Below are 23,214 nucleotides of genomic sequence, written 5' to 3'. Positions count from 1 at the left end.
GACATGTTCAAGATAAATGCTACAGAGGGGAGTGCATGCTTGCCTTGGTTGTGTGTCTATTTTAGTGTTCTTTTATGGCTTAGAAGAGATTGGGCGAACAGAGTCACACGAAGCAGTAAAGCAGTAGCTCAAAGAAGAGTAGTTGTCAGACAGAGCTGTCTAAACAAGCAGATTATGAGTGGATAAGATTGTGTTTTCTGAGTGTCAGGTGTGTGTTTGTCCTTAACCTGTCCAGCACACAGTAAAACTGGTACACTGGTGCCATCTTGCTTACTCAAAGTAGACTGCACTCTGCTTTGAAACACTGACGGAGTTGGAAATTCAGTTTTCCTTTCAGACTTTACACTTTCTAACAAAGATGTCTCAATATATGTGTTAGTTTAGCATGTTAATGCTTCCTAGTGAAACCAATGTTCAATTTTGATGGATAAATTAGGAATTAACAGTGAATTCAATTTTTGTTTTGTTTATTGCATACCAGGCATACTTGATGAGACCCTCTATAATCTTTTTTGATGAAATAGATGGTTTGGCTCCGGTTCGTTCTAGCAGACAAGATCAGATTCACAGGTAATATTTCTTCTATGCTGCTGTTATCTTGGTATAGGGTATATTATCTTGGTAAACTCTTAAAATGTAATTTTTTCTCATTTCACAGGAAAGCTTGGTACTTTTTCTGAAGCCCACTTATACTAGAAAGGACAGATTGGTTTTTTGGTGTTGAAAGTCATCTTTTCAGTCCTTCAGGCAAACTGTAATTTGCTGGGAATTGAATTGCACTGACAATTACCCTTCAGCCACATTATTAACTACAAGATTTCCACAGCCATTCCTTGATTTGCTGTTTTGTGCTGTAAACAGATCGTCTGTTACCAGCCCAATAGAATAACCAGTTGAAAAAATGTTATTCTAGCATGTTGAATTGTAATGTTCTATCAATGAACTCTCACCTGTGACTTTTATTCTTAATGGTGTGATGTACAAACTTATCTTGTGTTGCTATCTTGTCATTTTTTAGAACATTTCTTACAACAGTTTGCTCTTGGCTGAATTTTTTTGTGGCTGCTGTTGATCTCAGTTTTGCTGTGCTCTGTATGGCAACACACTTGTACCTGTCATTCTATAGGTCGTGGTATTTTTGTGTCCATGTCCCTCCACTCTGCTGAGAGAAAGTTGGGGCCAGCAGATCAGGAGGCCAGTGGAACTTAGGACACCTGAAACTGTTATGTACCTGTTTGTAGCTTAGCTTTTTTCTTTTGAATATATTAATGTTGCATTTGTAAATGCAGAAGTTCTTGCAGTGTTCCTAAAACTTTCTTATTCTGAAAACTCTCTTGTAGCTCTATAGTGTCTACTCTTCTTGCCCTCATGGATGGACTGGATAATAGAGGTGAAATAGTTGTAATTGGTGCTACAAACAGACTGGATTCTATAGATCCTGCACTCAGGAGACCTGGTCGCTTTGACAGGGAATTTCTTTTCAACTTGCCTGACAAGAAGGTAAAACCTGGAAAGGAGATTTATTAATAAACATCTGTAGCATGCTAAACATTTGAATGCCTGACAACCAAGCTTATGAAATAAAAATATTCCTTCTTGTTTGTAAGAATGTTTCGTTTAGGAAGACATTTTTAGTACAAACAGATTGTATACATGAAATTGTATTGAGCTTCAGATCTTCAGGATATAGCTAAAGCTAAGCAGAGGTAAATTATTCACAATAAGCTGTATTGCTTATCTCAAAACTATGGATTTGTATAATGAACCTTAACTATCTGGGGTCTGGAAACTTATGGTAAGACTAAATAACTTTAAATCTTGTAGACTTCTAAGCATGTAAAAAATGTAGACTCACAGCCAGGCATTACAATGCTGGCAACAGGAACATTTGGGTTTTTTTCTAAATTTACATAAACTCAACCATAATACTTCATGAATTTATACCTAAAATTAAATGTTCTTTGTATATGGATAGATTTATTTAAATTCTATAGAACTTTTAGCTGAAATTGTTTTGGGATTCATGTGTATGTGCTGTGCTACTCAACCTGTTAGTTGGTGAGGCCTTTGACAGTAGAACCTGTTACTCACAGGTGCAGTAATTAAAAATGAAATCATAAAACTATGATAATTCCTAATAGAACATGAGTTTTGATCAGTTCATGTATAATAATGTTGATCAAACAGAAATTAAAATGTGTAACTGGTGAAAAAAAGTACTACTTATATATGAAATTAAAAAGAAGGGAAAAGTTTTGTTCTTTGGAGTGCTAAGACTGTGGAGTGCTAAGTTCTATTTTATATGTCTCAGTTACGTGCCAAAAGTAGGTAAAGTAACTATAGATTCACACAAATGAAGAATATTTTTTTCTGTGATAGGGATTTGACTTGCTAGTTTTTTAATCTAATTTTTTTTATTTATTTTTTTCAATCAGGCACGAAAGCACATTTTGCAAATTCATACCAGGGATTGGAACCCCAAATTGTCAGATCCTTTCTTAGGAGAACTGGCTGAAAAATGTGTTGGTGAGTGTTATGTTGTTAGTACTTTTACTGTAGAGTCTTTCTCTTCTGTGTAAAACTTGGAAGGTATGTTAAATGTATCAAGATTTTCTTATCTCTGCCTTTCTAAACTTCTGCACTTCGAACAATACTGTTTTTGTAGTAACAAGTATGTTTCTGTCTTACTAAAACACAAAATGAGTAGTTAGTCGTCACTTGAAAATACAACCATGTTTCCTTTCTGTGATGTCACTGTCCTTATATAAGATGCATACCCTTAAAGAGAAGCAAAATGAAGTTGGAATTGGAATCTTTAGGTAGACTTCCCATTAAATTGGTAAATTACAAAAGGGATAGGCAGATTTAGGGTTTTTTCTGTCTACTTACTGAGAAAAAAAAATAGTACTTTGTGTGGGATTTTTGATTTTTGTTTGTGTTTTACTGACTGGCATGCTCTCCTCTGGCATAAATCCAAAAAACTAACCAGCCTTTCTAAAGATGAATTTTTTTTCCAGATTGCTAGCACAGAACAACCTCAAAGTGTAGACATAGGTAGGGGAGAAAACAAACACCACAACATGACTACATTAAATACGCTTTTGGAGCTCACAAAGACCTGCTGTACCGAATGGAGGTTGGTTGTTCAAGATAAGCCTGCTGTTTAAATCTAATCAGAAACAAACCCAACTATTTGTGTAGTGAATTTAACAGAGGAAATGACCCTAAAGCACACACCACAATACCTTCTCAACAACTTGCATGCAAAGATACATCCTCTGTAAGTCATCTGCTTGGACGAGCACTGAAGTTTTCAGACAAAGAGCAGATTGAAATATCTGTGCTTTGGAATCCATCATGAGGGAATGTAAGAACTTTAAACTGAGCATCAGTCTATTCAGTCAGCTGCAGTACATCCGAATTATCGTCTTCATCCGCAGGGACACCTCTCATGGAAGCAGCATTCCTCCGCTTTTGATGCACAAAGACCTCAGCATCTTCTGGTGAGGAGAACACATAACTGTCCAGCAAACTCCAGTTTTAGCTTTGCCGGGTATAGCAGCACACAACAAACCCCTTTCATGTAAATTCTGCTTCAATTGTGCAAGCGTGTGGTGCTGCTTAGTGGGAGAGAGGGGAATAGGTGGGAAAAAACCCACAAATGTTTCTTTAAAAATTCACCATATTTTTTCACTGAGAACACAGTATTTTAAAATTTTAGACAATAGGGAAAGCCATTTGTACATTTGGCTGGAAGACATTCTTTGTGCTCCATAAAGCCTGTCAGTTCTGTGGAAGTCAGCTAACAAAAAGAAACATCCTTTTCTGCTTTCCTTGGCTTTCCTGCTCTCCAGCTACTGCACACTTGACAGTCTCCAGTCTGTATCTTGGAATTTAAGTGTTTCCATACATCCAAGATGAAAATCTTTGAAGTATTACGAAGTCTTTTCAAAACAGCTGAAGTAAGGCTGGTGTATCTTCTTCACCTTGAGAGTGCCTCATCGTTTCTGTTTGTGAAATCTGCAACAAAGATTTAAACAGAATTTTCCAGATTCTTTGTGGCCATTACCAATGGGTACTCATTGGCACACATGTATGTCTGTGATATAGTTTATACCAGTCTGATATTTCTCTTGTGCACAAGTTTTCTTTAAAAACAAACAAACAACCTTCCTCCCCAAAAAACAACACCCTCTCTTCCCCACGTAAAAGCTGCCTAGACTTGGCAAGCTTTTGGCACAGCATGGTTGATACCTTTCTCCAGTTCATCAGACTTGGCAAAACTTAACTCCAAGGTTTTGGATCCTAATGAACAAAACTGCTGAAATACTTCCAAAGCAAATGCCTTTTGGGAAGCAGGTGTATATGCAACTCAGAACTCCTTACGAGCCAGGGGTGTAATTAGAAAGAAATTGGAAGGGAAAAGCCCCAGGACTTGCAAAAAATAGGTTATTTCCTGAGGGTTGATTTTTGTCCCAGGTGTTATGGATTACAACCTTTTAGTGGATTTCTGTGTATGTGAGGATTAAAGACTCCACTTCCCTGAATGGCCTCGTGACTGCAGTGTGTGTGAGACAAAGCAGTTTGGGGAGAGCACAGCATTGCTCAGAAGACCTCACACTTCTGTCCTGTTAGTACTTTCAGTAAATACACATAATTACTATGTTTTTTCTCTTTACTGGAGATGGGTCCCAAATACTCTTCACTTTATAAATCCCATCTTATCTCTCGTGCTTATTCCCTTGTTTGGAATGGTAACTGTCTGTAGCTAGAGAGACTTACCTATAAACTCAGTCTTGCAGGAAACAAAACATACTAGCAACTGAAAAAGTGTGAATTCCTCCATCTGGCATTTTGCAGATGAATCTTTTTGCAATGTAGTAAGGGTTATTTAAATAATGTTATTTAATAGAATTATAAAGAAACAAACTATTCTGCTGAAAATGCTTCTTAAAAATACTCTGTGCTTATTATTGCAGGAGTGTTTTGTGGCAGAATGATACCATTTAGATTTTTCATTCCCATCCTCATGTAATGATAGTGGGGGAGATTTTGGCATTAGAATTCCTGTGTTTCACAGTTCTTTAAAATAAACCTTGTAGTTATTTTTCATCTCTGTCATCTTGCTGAGTTGTTTGCTAACTCTTTTTCCCTGCAGTCATTTTGAGAGTTTTGTAGGGAGTTGCACAACATAAAGTGGAAGAAGTGTCAAAATTGTTCACCTAAATGCTTCACCCTGTTCAGTAGCACTTTGTTGTCGGTTTAGGGTGAGTTTTAGGCAGAAGACATTTTAAAGAGGGCACAATTTCTGCACAGTAGAGGTGGCTAGAAAATTTTGGTGATCATAGTGCATTCTTTGGAAACCTATGTAGGAATCCACTTATTTGCTGTCCTGCTTTTTCAAAGTTGTACTTCAGAAATGTTCAGCAGAGTTTGATGGTGTTGGGTAGAAGAAAATGGGCTACTTGACAGGAATCCTCATTTTGTTCTAAGTTGAGGTCTGCCAGTATCTTTTACTTGGCAAATTGAACATCTTTCCTGAGATGCTTTAAAAATGGAAGCAAATGCACTGAACCCTGAATTTATATTACAGTGTCAATTTGGGTACAATCTGCATCAGGTTATTTACTGTTGGCATGATACATTTTATTTTGTTTTGACAATACTTCACTTATGTTTTTCTTCTGCTTAATCAGTGTGCATTTGCTTCTTAGCAATAAAAAGCTCTTTAATGTTTCTCAAGGTACAGGATTTTTGCGGTTTTCTTGTCACTGAAATGGATGTACAGTATGCACAAGAGAGTCCCTCAAAAAGAGACACCAATTATTAGTCTTCAAATGTAATTGCTCCTGAGAAATGAGAGGTAGAAATGGAGACTAATTGTGTATCGGATCACCTGAGAATTTAATTTTAAAAATAGGCTACAGGCTATTATTTCCTAATTTTGCAATTCTTTGGAGATGTACAAGCGGTGATTAAAATGACTATTAGAAAGTGATGTTACAGCATTTGTTAATAGAAAAGTTGGGAAGGAGCTGGCTCCTGAGCTGCTGATCTTTTCACAAAGATACTAAACTAGCTTCTAAGGTGGCAGCCATTCAGGGTGCTGCCTATCTTCAGCACATCTTTGATTTAAGCTTTGGTTTAGTACTCCCCTCACTCATTTTTTGTTTAATCTAGTGTGGTTTTTGGATGAGAAGTGGACCAATTTAAATGGGAACTTGACACCTGATACCTAAAGAACAATGCAAAATTTAGAACCCTGGTTTGGTTTTAATGATGCACCAGTAGCTACTGTCTAATAGTTTCACGTGGTTGGAGTGTCCCTGTATAGTTTTGATTCCATGTTAGATGAAAGTTAAAAAACCCTAAATAACATAACTTCAGTGCTGAAAACAATTATTTGTCTATTGATTGAAATAGTGGATATATCTGAACATATTTGAAATGTATTCTTTATTTATTTCAAGGTAGCTTGGGAATGTGAATTGCTATATAAGTTTTAGGTAACAGTCATGATGTGGACTCACCAAATATATACAAGAGTAGCTACTGACCTTTTTATAAAATTGCAAAGTTTGGTTTAAAAATTGCAGGAATTATTCAATATTTATGGTGATTGTCCATCTGGATTTATTTTTGTTTTTCTTTTTTTTTAAATTATTTTCACATATATATAAGAAAGGTGCAATTTGAAGTCTCGTCCAATTTAAGTCACCTTTATAGCTGAAAAGTGTGTATCTTTCATTATTATCCCCCAAATTAATATATCTGAAAGATGGGGATGGAAAAGTGTCTACAGTCCTCCATATTAATTGCTTCCTTTTTTATTTTTAAACGCAGTATATAGAATCAACTTTGTTTCTTATTTCTGTATGGATCTTGTAACAGTATATGTGCCAGGGGCACTGAAGGAACATCAGAGGCTAAAGAGAGAGAAGCAAGGCAGACCTCAGTTCTGCAACCTGGTGCTGCCAAAATACCAATCCTAGAATCACAGAATGCTTTGGGTTGGGAGGTCCTTAAACTCATCTCATTCCAATCCCCTGCCATGGACAGTGACACCTTCCACTGTCCCAGGTCACTCAGAGCTGCATCCAGCCTGGCCTTGGACACTTCCAAGGATGGGACCACCTGCAGCCTCTTTGGACAGCCAGTTCAAGTGCCTTATAGTAAAGAATTTCTTCCTAATATCCAATCTAAACCTGCCCTCCTTGGTTTTAATACAAAAATAGAAAAAATGCAAGTAATGTAAGACTTTGTGAAGAGGAGGAAGTCTGGTAAAACAACAGTTGAATGAGAATTAACTAAAGAATTGATTAATTACTTTCTATAAACACTTCATTACAAACCCATGAACTTTTATATGGCAGTACCTCAGTGCAACACATTTTCCTATAGTGACTCTAATTCTCTAAATGACTTTTCTCACTGGAATACTGTTCTACAGTTTTTGAAAGATGGAGCTATGGTGCCTCAAAATACAGAGGCATATTGATGGGTCTTGCTGAGAGAGATGGAAAAACTTGAAATCTAATTTCTAGCTCTGGGGAAAACCCCCAAACCATTAGTACTGCAGAAGACTCAGAGGTATTAAGTCTCTCTGTATTTCATAATTATCTGATCTATGTTTTTCACTAATGATGATTAAGCAATTACAGGTAGCCACCTGTAGATACTTATGAAGATAGGCTAAATTAAAATTTTAATGCATTTTAATTTCAACCTTTGGTTATATTAGTAAAGTTATGAAACTCTTAAAAGTCTGAAACATTTCTCTTCATAGTAGAAGTTAACATTTTTCCAAGAATTCAGAGTAATGCTTTTTTTAACAAGAGATTCTATCTCTTCCCTATTCTACTCATGAAACATTTTTCTTTATACTGCTCATTTTCTCAGACTGTAAAAGTTTAGCGTTGGTGATGTTCAGTGTAACAAAATTACTTTGCTATTAAAGATTATATTCCTGTGGAGGTATAAAAGGAAAAACGGAGGAGAGGAACGAGCCTGTTGAAATTGCACACATACGTTAGACAATATTAAGGGAAAAGAAAGAGCAATAACAGACCTATAACCCAGGACTGGAAATACACTATATACCAAATGATATAGTGAAAATGGAGATGTTTTCAACTTCCGTGTGGAATTAATTTCTTAGTATACCTTATAAACATGTCTGATTTCTTGTTACACAACACTTGATATACACAATCTTGATATACACTTGATATACACTTCTTGATATACACGACATATATATCAAATCATCAGATATGATGCCTTTTGTTAGATGCTTTGTGGACCTTGACAATGAAATACTCCTGATTTGTTTTTAGCTGGATGCATGTTTGCTGCAGGTGTGACACAGCAGTGCTGTTTCACAGACGGTGTTTGTGTTTCTGTGTGCACTAGGGTACTGTGGAGCCGACATAAAAGCACTTTGCACTGAGGCTGCCTTGATTGCCCTGAGACGCCGCTACCCCCAGATCTACATGAGCAGCCAGAAGCTGCAGCTGGACGTTTCCTCGGTGGTTCTGAGCGCGCAGGATTTCTACCACGCCATGCAGAACATCGTGCCGGCCTCCCAGCGCGCCGTCACCTCCTCGGGCCACGCGCTGTCCCCCGTCATCCGGCCGCTCCTGGAGCGCACCTTCAGCAAGCTCCTCGAGGTCTTGCACAAAGTGTTCCCCCATGCTGAGTTCAGCCAGGCTGACAAAAGTGAAGGTATGTGGGGTGGGTTTTTTTTGCAAATGCTGTTTCAACTTGCAAGGATTTCAGCTTCTCCGCCTAGCCTTAAGTCTGGTGTGTATTTCCTTCGGTGGTGTTAGGGTGTAAGTACTATTTGCTTGGATGTTGCATGATTATTTTTGCTGATTACAAGTTGTTGTAGAATCTAATGACCTGACCTATACAGAGCAAGGTCCCATAGGTGTGAGGGCCATCCATAAAAAGAGTTCACAAGTAATTTGCAATTTAAATACAAGAAATGATAGGCATAATTAAAGGTCAGATCAAGGAAAAAATGGTGAGACAATGTTGCTGAGTGTAACAGGACCTAAAATTGGTGCTCCTGTCCTCAACAATGGTTAGCTATCCCAAGTCCTTTGCTTGCTGCTGGTACAGAAGCTTTGGGGGGCTCACAGCTCAGCGGGTGTTTAGTGCATGAGCCTATGTAATGTTCATGTGCTGATTCAAGAAGAAAGTCCTGAGTCTTCTATGTTCTTGGACTGGCCTGGTCCGCTCCTGATCCTCCAAGCTGATTCTGTCAGCTTAGCAAGTAGAGAACTATTTGCTGTTTTGTCAAGTTGGCTTTTTTTGCTGAATTAGTGAGTAAAATCAACTCACTAAGGGGTCAGTGAATGCCAGAAACCTGCTGTAGTGGGAGCAGTGTGGGTGCACCAAGGAGGCAGGGAATAAGACGGACTGTGACCGACTGGCTGGCAATGAGTCAATAGCTTCTGGGGTTTTTCTACCCAACTCTTCTCTGAGACATACTTTAATAATTACTGTGGTCATTTCTTGGAAGTTAAATGTTGAACAAGATACCTTGGGTTTGAGATCTGTTTATTCTGATATAGTCTACTGTTCGTATCTCAGATCATTCTTACCCCCCAGCTCTGTAAACTGTGCTTGGGCTTGTATGTGATTAACTTGAAAACAGCCCAGTCATAAAGCAAATCTGTGACAGCCATGACTTTCCTCTCATTCCTCTTCCAGAGCACGCTTTCAGCCTGCAGCCCAGGCAGCTTAAGTTGATCCTTGTGCTGGCTGCTGCAGTTCTCCAGCCCAGCTGTGCATTTTTGCTCTATCTTTCCACTTTCTTGAGTAACTCAGGTCCTTTGTTAAACCATTTCAGCCAGAAAACTCATCCAAAAATGATGTGCTTATGTGTTTTCTGCTGACTGTGAGGTATCTGGAGGTTTTAACAAGCATTGGAGTTGGCCAGAGATGGGCCCTGGGAGCACGTGATGGTGGGTAGAGGGAAATGAGCTGGCTTGCAGCTGCGGTTAGATTCTATTGGGCTTCTTCAGCTGAAAGTTATTTATGATGCTTAAGTCTCTGTGTACTGCTAACCTGTTAGTTGCACCCAATTTTGAGATTGTCATTCTTGTTGAAGAATTGGTTTAAGTTCACAATATTTTCTTTGGTTATATTTTTTGCATTCCTCTTTATTATTGCCCATTACTGCTAACAAATTGAGTTTGGAAGCTTGAGTTGATTTAAATAGTAGTTTTACTAGATCATTTGCTGCTATGGGTACTTTTAAATGTTTGTAGATAATTGATTTTGAAGATGCATGAACTGAGTTTTCTTTTAACATTTAGTTTTTTCTTACCCCCTTAAATCCAAGCAAATGTGGAATAACAAGCTTTAAGCTTTGTTAAAACCCGAAAAATCCACTTTGAGGTACAGGGATTATACATAAATGTAGATTATACAATAGGGCTTCAAATGTTCTTGAATTCAAAGTCATATATACAGCTATACTTACAATCTGCACATCAGGTTTTCTACATTTCACTAAAAATTCCTCTTTCATGTAATTCAGTGAGTCAGGTGCTCGAGCAGAGAATGTCACAGAAACTTGATGCTTGGGATTAAAAGATGAGCTACCTTTTAAAATAATTATGTATTTTAGGGAGAGAAAGCTTTGTCCAGTGCATGAGCATAGGACTTATCTATGTCTGCATTTGGTATTCTGGAAATTCTGTCTGTTCTAGGGACTGTCTGTTTTAGTGAGCCCAGAGATAGAAGGCCTATGTCCAGTTGATTTGGAGGTCTTCATCCTTAGCTTTAGCTAAATATCCAGCAGCTTCTGTGCCATGTTTTCTGGCTCTGGATTAGCTTTTGGCCACTGCCTGGGGTCTGCAGGCCTTTTTCATCTTTGCTCCCGAGGAATGATTGTCAGGTGGGTGACTGCATCACATCCTCATCCCATGGCAGCAGAATATAATTCCTGCCGAGCCTGCTCTGAATTTGGTTTCTTACATCACACAGCCAGCTAAGGGAACCTTTGTTGTCTCTTAACAATTTTTCCTAGAATACTGGGACAGTTTTTCCTGTGGCTTAGATGGCATCTCCATCTGATGCTTAGCACTGCCTTGAAGTTGATTCCTTTGTCCCATGGTGATTGTCTGATCATGGTGATGTGGCCTGACCTGTGCCATTGCCTCTTGAATATCCAACAAGTCATGCAGTGGTTTGGATATTTGAGAATAATACTAGGATCTCTCTATTTTACACTTTTCATTTCACAGCAATCCCTTTTCTTAAATGCCTGTGGCCAGCTTGAGCTGCTGTTGGGATGTCTGATGGTTGTCCTGGGCAGCAGTGTGCTACAGTGGCTCTGGGCTGCTCTCAGGAATGCTGCCCCATCCATTGCAGAGCATTTTCTTGCTCCGCAGTGCTCCTGCTGCACAGCTGAATCATCCCATCACTGCAGACTTCCTTCCCTGTGGAAATGAGAATGAGTGCCAGGCATAGGGCAAAAGCAACTCAGCTCCTTTCCTGGGGCAAATAAGATCTTGCAGCAGTTCTTTCCTATTATCAAATCACACCAGGTAACTTTTAATCCCATTGCAGGCTCTGGGAGATAATGTACGTGATTTTTAGCTGTTACCTGGTTGTTCTGTTTTTTGCAGCTTTTTGTCTCTGCAGTGTGTCTTGTGAATATGAGTCCTTGAAGTTTTTATTTTTTAAGGTCTGCACAGAAAGTGCTTCAGCTGATTGTGCTAATATATTAGCAAAGGAATTAAAATAGGTAAAGGTATAGTATGTGAACATGGGCTGCATTGAACTGATTTTGATAAAAAGTAATTTGATACTCTTCAGCAGATTATCAGAAGATGGAAAGCAATTCTTCATAAACATACATTGTCTAGGTAGTCATGCTGAGAATAATTTTAGAAGAAGTGTACCGATGAGAATTTGGACACTTGGAACAAGTAAATAATTACAAAATTCTATGTAGTGTGAGGAATTACAAATTTTATAGCTTCATCCTTGATGTGAAATAAACCCAAAGGAAGCATTTTATAACAAGTTAAACTTTTTTGTATTTGAGAAGTTGTTTATCTTGATTGTTTAAAAAAAATTGTAATTATGATTAGACTTCTACAGTATTTAATTTGTTTTGGTTTTTGAAGTAATAAGTGCTTATTATTCTGAAGGCTGATACTTAGACAGTTTTAACTAATTTCTTCTATGTTTGAGGATTTATTATAATTGACACAAAGAAAATTGTAATATCTTGTCTTGTTTGTTGTACTTGTACTTAGAAGTGATAAAGTTCTAATTAATACATCTCTTGGAACAGATGTACCAAGTCTAATATTAGATGATAGTGAAGATGAGAATGCTTCATCAATTTTTGAGACGAGCTGTCACTCAGGATCACCAAAGAAACAGTCATCAGCTGCTATACATAAACCCTACCTTCATTTTACAATGTGAGTGTTTCTCTAAATGCATATAATTAGATAGATGAACCCAAGAGATTCTTACATCAGGAGAGCTAAAAAGTTCTTTTGCTTTGGGGTGGCTGTGGTGTTCTGTAATGGAAACATGTACGTGCACAGACAAGAGTTTTAGATGTGGGGGTGTTCTTGGGAAAGGCCAAATCCTACACACTGGAATCCAAAATGTTTTTCAATATGTAGATTAGGAATAAAGATGCTAACAGTAATTTTCAATTTTAACAAACTACTTTGATTTGAAAGATTAAGAACTGAAAAGAGATGTATGTAGAAATATTTTGGAGGGGTTGTGTGCTTTTTCTTGGTTCAAAGTATGGTTGAGCTTCTGTGTATGCAGCTGTTTGGAAGCATCATGTATAATGATTGTATTCAGCATTTCTAATGTGCTTTTTTCATTGTTTTTCATAGAAAGTTTCAGGAAAATAGGAATTTAGAAAATATGTGTGAAATTTGGATTAGTGTTTCCTGTATAAATTTGACTTACTACAGTAATTAACAATAATTAAAATGTCTTGATTTTGTGTTAAGAATATTTTTAGACTACTTTATGTGGTAGTTTCTGCAGGGAGTTTGCTGAATAAAGAAAATGAAGTTAGAAAAACTGTTCATTAGTGGCACTGTTTAGTAGAGCCATCTTGTGGAAAACTGCTAAATTTTTTGTGCTAAATAATGCCAGAACAGAATTTGTGGATATCTATGCTTAAAAATAAGGCTTAAAGTTCAAAAAGTTGGAGGTACATAGTTAAGTATTCTAATGCTAAATTTAAACTTTTGTTGCAAGGTTTGAAAGGGGGAAGCCAAACCCCAAAATAACAGTGTATATTTGTATGGATGTGTGTCTTTAAATAAAATAATTTCAAGACTGTGTTTATTTTTGCAAAGTATGTAAGCTTCTGTCAGTCTGTTTTCTGAGCATTTCTGATAGTTACTTGTGTGTGTAACCACCACCACCAGAACTGAAAGCCAGAGATCAGCAGTTTTCATTGCTGTCCCAAAATGTTTAACATGAAGTAATACCAGCAAGTCTTGTTCCACTGCTGAGTTCACTGATGAGCAGGTAGAAATGCCTTAATGAGAGAAAATGCAAATTAATTAAAAACTTTCTGGTTTTATAATCAGTTTTCTATAAATGGAAAAGGCTTCTAATGGAAAAACTTAATGCATTTTTCTTCATGTATCATTTGTCCATAAAATTGGGCAAAAACACCAAGAGAAAGAAACAAACACAAAATCCCAAAACCCCTTCTATGGGCTTAGAGGTTCTTCTCAGCAACAAAAAACCAAAAAATAAGTTTACCTTTGCAGTTTTTCTTTGAAATCTTCCTTCTGTGCAGAAGTCTATTGACTAAAAGTGTACAAATAGGCTAAAATACACAATGCATAGTGATGTTATTCAACCCTACTTCAGGTCCTTTTCCTTAAATAAGGAAACTATTGAAATGTTCATTGGTTCTTGAAAATCTTGGGCAGCACTTTAAGGGATAAAAGGATTGACCTGGGATTCCTGAGGTTACTGAGGAGATATGTAAGTAGTTAGGACTGAACTGGAATGATTAAATTGCTGTCTTTACTGGATATTCAATAAGTCTTTTCATATGATCAAGGAATTAGTTTTAAATAAACTGGTTATAATGAAAATTGTAATGAATTTAATATATGCATAGCTTCCCACAGATGAGTTTGAATTAAATGGTTGTGAAACCAAAGATAAGAGAAATCTTGAGTTACTGGCACCTGAAGCAGTATTCAGGGGTAGTCAGGTTAGCTGATCTTTTAGGCTGTTGTAGGAAGCTGTTACCCATTACTGAAAGTCTAATGGATTCTAAATGATCTCCTATATATCCATCTGTTGGTAATACTGGTGTGTTAATTGCCTGTTGGTTCTGTTCTGTTGCAGGTCAGCTTATCACCAGCCAACCTCTTACAGACCCAGATTACTGCTCTCCGGGGAAAGAGGTTCAGGTCAGACTTCGCACCTTGCTCCAGCACTATTGCACACCCTGGAAAAATTCTCTGTACACAGGCTGGACCTGCCAGCCCTTTATTCAGTCAGTGCCAAAACACCTGAAGAGTCATGTGCACAGGTGAGATTTCAGATTCCCCTGTAATGAGTCAATTATGTAATTCTGCTTGTATCGATATAAAGGCAGCCAGCTGGAATGTAACTTTCGGTTTTCATAGGCTCCTTCTATTTTCCTGTTTAAAGTAAAGAGGTCTCTAGAGGGTGATGGAAAACTCTCTAGTGACTAGTGAATGTAATTACATTTTTAACCTGCCCCCTCATCACATACCTAGTGCTAAGTAAGTTTAATCTGGGTATTCAGTGCCTGATACTCATTTTATTCACTTATGTATGGATTGGTGTGCTATGATTCTAGGTTCATGTGCTTAGTTTTAAGTGTTTTGCATTTCCAACTAGTTTTTGGTGAATATTGCATGAATTGTGAAACAGTTTAATTTTCATTTTGATTGTTCAGTCATAGCAAGTTTTTAAAGCATATATATTTTTAAAACAAAGTAGTTGCTTTGTAGTCTCCTTGGCTCATTGACACAAAATAATTGAATTCTGTAGCTAAGAGTCACAAACACTTGTTTAAAAAGTCTTTAGATAATTCTATTCTGCTGGAACATTTGTCTAGAAAATACCACAAATATGAATCATTCTCTAATGTGCTGTGCAAGAACTTTGTTACTCACAACTGCTGGTAACAATTAGTTCCTTAGTTGAAATACAACTGTTTCTTTTAATTAGATCTTTCGTGAAGCTCGAAGAACAGTACCAAGTATAGTTTACATGCCTCATATTGGTGATTGGTGGGAAGCTGTCAGTGAAACTGTGAGAGCTACTTTCCTAACTTTGCTGCAAGATATACCATCTTTCTCACCTATATTTCTACTGTCTACCTCTGAGTCCATGTTTAGTGATTTGCCTGAAGAGGTAAGTTTATCATGGAAGGAGGCATTGATAGGGGGTTCTGTGCTCTTCTGAATGCTTTAATAATGTCAAATAATTTTGTTATGTAGTGGCTTTCTAACTTAATTTGAAATATGTCAGAAATAAAATGTAATAATTACTGAATGTTAGTAATTTTCCGTATTGAGGGATGTATGTCCGTATTACTGATTTTCATAAGCTCCATGCCACTCTGATGAGAAGACAAAGTTGTTCATTATGCCAATTGTTCTTTTTGACAAATGACTCCACTATAATTAAATGCAGATTTAGTTTAAAAGCCTGACCTTGAACTTTACGTTTTCTGAGGCTCTGGATAAGGGGAGGATTCCTGGGTTTTCTCCTTAACATTTTCTGTGATTTTTTTTTTCTGCCTTTTTACTCTCCTATTACTGCAGTGTTGGCCATTGTTAGGATCATGGGATACTGCAAGTTTCATTACTATGAAAAATTCAGTGAGAATTACAAGTGTTTATTTTCCCTTTGCTGTGAGCACAGCTTTAGGTAGAGTTTACCATCTCCTGTCCTGTGGCTGATTTGGAAAAGTTTGTTACTAGTATTACAATATAGTCATTATTCATGTGTTTTTCAGTGGAGGCTCATTTTTCTTATGGCTTTTTTTTTTTTGTTTTTAGCTGAAATGTATTTTCAGAATCCAGTATGAAGAGGTTTTTTATATTCAAAGACCAAGTGAAGAAGACAGATTGCGATTTTTCAAAGGCTTAATCCTTGATGAGGCAGCAATGCCCCCACCAAGAAGGAAACAGGCTGGTAAACTAAGTTACAGTAAAACCAATAATAATGTGACCCTAATGTTTTATTTTGTGTTACTTTCCTTTTTAAAGAGGTGTGGGTAATTAACAGTTAGTTTAATTACCATGTGACAGCATTAATCAGTACCCAGAATAAATTTCATAGTTACAGTTAACAGTTGTTGAAGATGGAGAGCTGTGGGGTCAAGCATGCAGTGACATAGCCACGATGCATATTGAATACATATAATGAAATCTGGAGTGGCATCATGCAAAGAGCCACTCTGCTGTTGACGTTTCCATTGTCTGATTTCTTGTTCTTTTCCCTAGCTCTTCGTGCCCTGGAAGTTCTCCCTCTCGCCCTGCCGTGTCCTGCCCGGGAGCTGTCGGAGGCGGAGAAGCAGCGCATGGAGGACCAGGAGGAGAACACCCTGCGGGAGCTGCGCCTGTTTCTCAGGGATGTCACCAAGAGGCTGGCCACCGACAAACGCTTTAACATCTTCAGCAAACCGGTGGATATTGAAGAGGTCTTGTTTCAGTAATGTGCAAACAATGAAGTTGAAAATACTAGAAAAAGAATGCAGATTTAAAAAAGGAAATGGTTAAATTAATTAGAAAAATAGATGTTTGATCCATCATCTGTCCAATCTAAGATTTTTAGCTGGTGGTACAGTCACTGCCTCATCGTCCATGCTGCAAGAATTTGGAACATGTTCTGTTGCCAATGACCTTTGGAAAAACCTTGTGCATTCCTGTCCATTTTATAAATGAAATGAGCATTTTAAAATGCCAACACTCCTACCCTTGCCAGTGCTTCTGAAATACTTGAAACCACAAATATAATTCTTTAATGAAAGCTTTTACAGCATTGTAATCATAGACATGATAATATTGGGAAAGTGATCTGTGTTCTGTAATGCATTCAGCATTAATAGTGTTGTTGCATAATTTCAGCAGTAATGCCTGTGGATGCCATTAATCACAGATGGTAGCACATTACAGGGCATTAACTGGTCGATTATGGACTGTACACACCTAACTGATGAGACAGTTCGATCTGCAAATCTGTTTTCAGGGGTTGCTGTATGAATAGGATTGTGTTTGGTCTGACTTTGAGATCAGATGCTGGCCCCCTGCAAGCTTTGCAGGCTTGCTTACTGAAAAGAAATCCCTAATTGCTTCTGAAGAGAGAAACATCTCTTTTGGAAGACATTAAAAGACGAATATGGGACATCAGAAGACCAGCATTGTAAAAAGCAGATTTGGAGTGTAAATTCCTTGCAGGATGGAACACGCATCTTTTATGGGCTGGTGCAGTCCTATCTTAATTTGAGTTTTCCATAGTGTTCCATAGCTGACTGGTTTTGAGACCTGGTGAGCTGTTTAATGTGGCAACCTACAGTATGAGCATGGTCTCAGCAATACCTTGGTTTAATTTCTCTTGTGAAACTGGGAGGTCCATTATTGTGGAAATTCTTCATACTTGTAGTGTAGGTAGTTCCTTTCTGTCAAGAATTTGTGGTCTAAACTTACATGAATAAGGGCACATAGAGAAAGAATAAATAACTGTCCATGTTTTGTAGATGAAGAGAATAAAAATGTGAATTTGTTATTTGAAGACTTGCCAGAACCCCGCTAATATATCACAGCACCAGAAATCAAATGTAATCCTTTTCGTCCCACCTGCTGCATTTAAGCACAGGACTAGCCTTTCTTTTTCTACAACAGCTTGTCTGCTTGACTTCCTTAAAAAATGTGTTAGGTTTATTTCACTCCTACTTGCATTGCAGAGAATGCTGCTGTGTGATAAGTCAAGAATTTCCCTGTCTAAAGCAGTAGCAATTTACAGCTTCCAGTGAAGATTTTCTGATGCTGTGCTAACAAGAAAAGGAAGCCTGTGGCTTAGCTTTCCAATCCCTGAATCAGATACTATCATGTTTCTATAAAGGGAGACAAAAAGAGAATTTTTGCCATTTTCATTTGTCAATATGAATTTCAATGTCTGTATTTAAGGAATTAGGTGACACATTGTTGTCTACTGAAGTAATGCATTAATGTTATATATCTATATATATATATGTAGAGAGAGAGAGAGAGAGATATGTAATATATAATGTTGTAATATATATCTGCAGGCACTATATTTAAAAAAAAATCTTACAGAGCCATTATGGCTTGACCTGAATCTGTATTTAACTCTTAATTGCTTTGACAGTGACTGTCATATCTGGACGATTTCAAAAGAAAAAAATGCAGTACTTCTTTTAGAGGCTGCCAGTGTGTTTAATTAAATGTAATCTAAATCACACTGAAACATTGATACATTTTTTTTTCTGTGAAGTTAATAAAAAATTTATTGATTTTTTGGGTGAACATCATTACAGCAGCTGTGCTGATGCATTTGGCTATTAAGGCTGGGACCCTTATGGTATCATGAATTATGTTAAACACTTTTTAGTGTGCTCCACTGGTTGCTGAATCTCCAGTTATGATCTAAGCTCATAGTAAACCGTGACACCAAGCTTTTTCTTTAGATTGTCCTTCTGTACAGCCAATCTAACATCTGAAATCAATAAAACCTGACTTTTCTTTGTTTAACAAGTGATTGAAGAAACTATTTAATAGAAGGTATTTAAAAGCTGATAATTTGGCTGTTAAGTTTAATGAGAACTTTACCTACAAAGTGAAAAAAATAGAGCTTCCCTAATATTTCCTAGGGCTTCAAGTTAGATTGATGGATTTTGCCTTTTTAGTTCCATGACAGTGTTATAGCACCATAAAAATCTGTAACTAAATTAGTCTAAAATGAAAAATGCATTTACATTAGGTTGTACTGCTTCAAAAATACTGTTTAATTAATTTTGAAAGATAAATTGGTGAGCTCCTGAAGGAAAAGCAGATTTGGAAGTCTTATGTTTTTAGCCTGATAAAACTTCCATTTTTAACATAAATTTGCTTAGAAATCAAGATGTTTAGTTAATGTCTTAGAGCTAAGCATGTGGAATGAATCCAAGTATAAAGAAGTGATTGCCTGTATTCAATAGGTCCTGTGTCATTTTTGTGTGCTGTTTGTTTATAGGTTTCAGATTACCTTGAGGTTATCAAAGAGCCAATGGACCTATCAACAGTAATAACCAAAATTGATAAACACAACTACTTAACAGCCAAGGATTTTCTAACAGACATTGACCTGATCTGCAGCAATGCATTGGAGTACAATCCAGACAAAGATCCTGGAGGTAAGAACCTGCTTCTTTTTGGCCTACCTAGACCTGAAAGCCTGGTACTTAATTCCATATTCTGTTGCTATTCAGGCATTTAGATAAGCTGCATGCCTTGTGATAATTAGGATAAGCAAGTCCTAAGGGTCTGTGCTTTTAGTATTCTAAGGCATGGAGTGCACTGGGGACATTAGAAGAGCAGGAAAACTGCAGCATTCAGAGCTGTTTTCTAATAAATTATATTTCATAGTTTCCTTTCAAATTTGATAGCTCCTTTTGGGTATCTAGATTTTTATAGGCAACAAAACCCCACCATAATTTGGAGTGCTCTGTGGAGAATCCACGCACAATCTGGCGGTGGTCTGCTGTATTTCCATGTCAGCTTAGAACATGAAATTCATACACAGAAATCAAAATCTTCATATTTGGGGACAGAAATAAAACAGGATAAATCACCAGGCAAGGAAGTGAGTTGCAGCTGATTAGGAGAGATTAGACAGTATTGTCTTGACAAAGTGTGATGGGATGCTTTCAATTAAAAAGGAATTTGTAGACTGAAATGCATGTAAAAGCTGTTCATACTCCAAACTAAGGATAGAAGATCTTGTGTGCTCTTTGCTAGGGCTGTCTTACAGTGCACATTGCCAAAAGAAAGCCTTTCAGCTGGCAGCTTCAAGAGTCATCAACACAAAGCACCCTTTTAATGCAGAGTTAATATATGTGGTACTTGGAGATCAGGGTCCATCTACAAATGTAGTCCAATGTGTTAGAAAGTTTTTCATGACGTCTTGTGAAATTGCTTTCGCAGGTTAAAGCCTGATTTTTCTGTATTTTTGTTCTCAAATTTTTGGTTTTGTGAGGCATTTTTCAAGTGTCTCATGTGTGGAGCAGATACAGTATAGTCTGCTATAGATTGCCTTTTGAACCCAGATCATATTTGTAGAAGATTAACTTTATTTCTTCAGTTTATGATGCACTATTTTCTTTCCACTAGAAAAGTCCATTTATTTTGTGTTCTTGATAACATACTTTTGAGGACTTCTAATGTGCAGTTGATGTGAACTAATTAAAGCCCTTGATGGGCACCTGGCATTCAGAGTTTATCTGAAGAGAACCTGTTTACGGATATTTTGATTTTCCTTGCTGTCAGAACTGAACTGGGAGAAATTGATCTGGCTTTTTCTAGGCTCAGTTTTGGATAGGAGGCAATGAAAAATTGTTCTTTCCTCTGCTGTTAACTGCTCTTCTGGCATGCAGGATTTTTTGGGCCGTTGTGTGAACACACCTAAAACAGCACATTATGGCTGTTCATAGGAAGCATTCCATGCATTCAAATGCATTCATTAAATGAATATTAATCTATAAATGTTCACATTCTTTAAAGCTGGACATACCTGCTTGCTTGTGCTTGCAGAAGACTCACACTGTACCTTCTTTTGTCCTGCTGTTAAGTTGGAAAAGCAAAGGGCTGACCAGACTGGCTGATTTTATCTGCAGTTTGGATATCAAAAACTGGCTGCTTGGGGATTTTTTTTTCCTGCTAGTTTGCTGTAAAATCAGACAGGTTCTGTAGTGAGACAGGTTGGGGTTTTCTTGCTCCTTTGTTTGACTGGGAAATGTTTTTGAAGGCATGGGAACATAACCACTGTATGTTGGACATGAGTGTTTGCCTCACTGAAGCACTGTCTGGGGGAAAGCCTTGCCCAGCACAGGGTTAGAGGAAGGTAGTGGTTCAGTCAAACACCCCAACTTGATTCCTTTTTATTTCTCTCCCCTCCCATCCCTTCCTCCTTTGCAAGGGCTTCTTTAAATTTATTATCTGACCAAAAGTTTCAAGTGTAATATTTCAGAATTACATCTGGTACTAATGCAGTGTGGGGTTTTTTGTGATCATAAAACATAATGCTTCACAAATATGTGGACAAAACCTTCCAACATTCAGTGGATTTAATGGGCAGTAGTTCTCCCCAGAAAATGTTGGACTCTTTTGAGCTAGATACTGGATAGTCTCTTTCACTCAACAGTTTTTCCAGCTGTAAAACCTGCTGTTTCTAGAATTACAAATATTGTGAAATAAGTATCTAGTGATATTCTTAATTGTTGTCTTTAAAGATTATTAAAACATTAAATCTGCTGGTTGTAGAATATGTTCTAGACATTAATGTTGATGGTTACTGTTGAAGTACCTGCAACAGCTGGAAAAAGTAATTCAGTATGGATGGATTGACAAATTAAATATGTTTGTACTGAAGTCGAACAATGACTGTTGTAGATTTCATTGAAAAGCTATGTTCTAGATGCCAATTTTCTCTGCATATGGGCTTAGTTATTAAGTTATGATTACTTTTCAAATTTCAGTGGTGGAATAATTTGTTTTGTGTGTTTCAAAGGTAGGGGAACGGGTCTGGTTTTTCCTGAGTTTCATTTAGGCTTCCAGCGTGGGCAATTTGTTCTGTTCCCCAAATAGGCCTGAAAATGTAGCACACTCGAGGCTTGTTTCTTGCCCTTTTTTAAAAAATGAATTTAAATGAGAAACACCTATTCAATGTAAGGAATAAAATAATGTGTTTTAGCACAATTTTGATCAGTTGTTAAATAATAATTAAGCAATAATTTCAGGTTAAAGAAAAAAACAACAGGGAAGGAATGCAAGTGAGCCAGGTCTACCTTACAGATGCAGATGATGTCCAGTGTGATTGTGTAGGCAGTATAACTGTGACTGTTATTAGACCCCAGAGGGTAAATTAATTCTTAGAAAAGTCTCCTGTTACTTTGTGACTCTTTGCACTCCACTCCATTATACTGTGTAGATCTGCCTGTGGAAACTGGCTACACCTTATGGCAAGTTGGTTTAGGTGTGTTCATCATTCACTGTTTACATTTGTTTGTAGTTGCCACCATGGATTAAAGTACCAGTTTATACTTCTGTATCTCTTCAGTAGCTGGGTTGTGATTTTTGAGTGATATTGATTAATCTGCATTTTCAGGCATCTGTAATTTTTCCCACTTATTCTGTTTGTGTCAGTGTTGTAATATGCAATACAAACCAACATAGAAATGCTGAGGAATTTTTGTAATTGTGATAAAAAAGTGTGCTGTCCTGTTTTCTAGATAAAATAATTAGACATAGAGCATGTACTTTGAAGGACACTGCTCATGCTATCATTGCTGCTGAACTGGATCCAGAATTTAATAAGATGTGTGAAGAAATCAAGGAAGCAAGAAGAAAAAGAGGTATGTTTAACTTCAGTTATTATAACACAACACACACAGAGACCCTCTACAGACAGGTAAGAATGGGCTCATGTTCACAAGCCCTGGGTCTTGTGGGGGGCTTCAGCCACCCCAGTATGTGTGAAGGGACAACACAGAGGGCAAAAGCAATTCAGGAGGTTTCTAGAATGAGTAGAGGACACCTTCCTTCTCCAAGTTGTAGAGGAGCTATCAAGAAGAGATGCTGTGCTGGGCTTTTTTCTCACCAGCAAGGAGGGGAATGTGAACCTCAAGAGCACCTGGGTTGCACTGACCATGAAGTGGAGGGGTTGGAGATCCTAAGGGCAGCAAGAGGCATGCACAGCAAAATGCAGTACCTTGGACTAAAAGAGAGCAGGCTTCAGGGATCTACTTGGTAGAGTCCCACGGTATAAAGCTCTGGAGGGAAGAGGGGCCCAGGACAGCTGGTTAATATTCAAGGACTGCCTCCTCCAAACTCGGGAGTGATGTTTCCCAAAAAAGAGAAGGTTAGGTGAACACATTAGGAGGCCTGTGTGGATGAACAAGTTGATGGTGGATGAACTTAAACACAAAAGGAA

At 37.5% G+C, this 23,214-nt stretch overlaps 1 protein-coding gene across 3 annotated transcripts in view; it reads left to right on the top strand.

Annotated features, from left to right (window-relative positions):
• The window catches only part of ATAD2B (ATPase family AAA domain containing 2B), a 73,402-nt gene that overhangs the window by 27,899 nt on the left and 22,289 nt on the right, over window positions 1–23,214 (top strand). For 2 of the 3 annotated variants that reach the window (XM_064707792.1, XM_064707790.1), the window contains exons 13-23: window positions 482–570; window positions 1,341–1,500; window positions 2,436–2,526; window positions 8,413–8,724; window positions 12,317–12,449; window positions 14,374–14,560; window positions 15,229–15,414; window positions 16,065–16,200; window positions 16,512–16,708; window positions 19,261–19,420; window positions 22,514–22,636. In XM_064707792.1, coding sequence (XP_064563862.1) covers window positions 482–570; window positions 1,341–1,500; window positions 2,436–2,526; window positions 8,413–8,724; window positions 12,317–12,449; window positions 14,374–14,560; window positions 15,229–15,414; window positions 16,065–16,200; window positions 16,512–16,708; window positions 19,261–19,420; window positions 22,514–22,636 — 1,774 coding nt within the window. The remainder of the gene's footprint in view (window positions 1–481; window positions 571–1,340; window positions 1,501–2,435; window positions 2,527–8,412; window positions 8,725–12,316; window positions 12,450–14,373; window positions 14,561–15,228; window positions 15,415–16,064; window positions 16,201–16,511; window positions 16,709–19,260; window positions 19,421–22,513; window positions 22,637–23,214) is intronic. The other variant, XM_064707791.1, reaches the window with a different exon arrangement.

The sequence above is a fragment of the Zonotrichia leucophrys genome, chromosome 3 (genome assembly GCF_028769735.1).
Source record: "Zonotrichia leucophrys gambelii isolate GWCS_2022_RI chromosome 3, RI_Zleu_2.0, whole genome shotgun sequence".
NCBI classification, from domain to species: domain Eukaryota; kingdom Metazoa; phylum Chordata; class Aves; order Passeriformes; family Passerellidae; genus Zonotrichia; species Zonotrichia leucophrys.
This window is presented reverse-complemented; position numbering and strand designations above follow the sequence as displayed.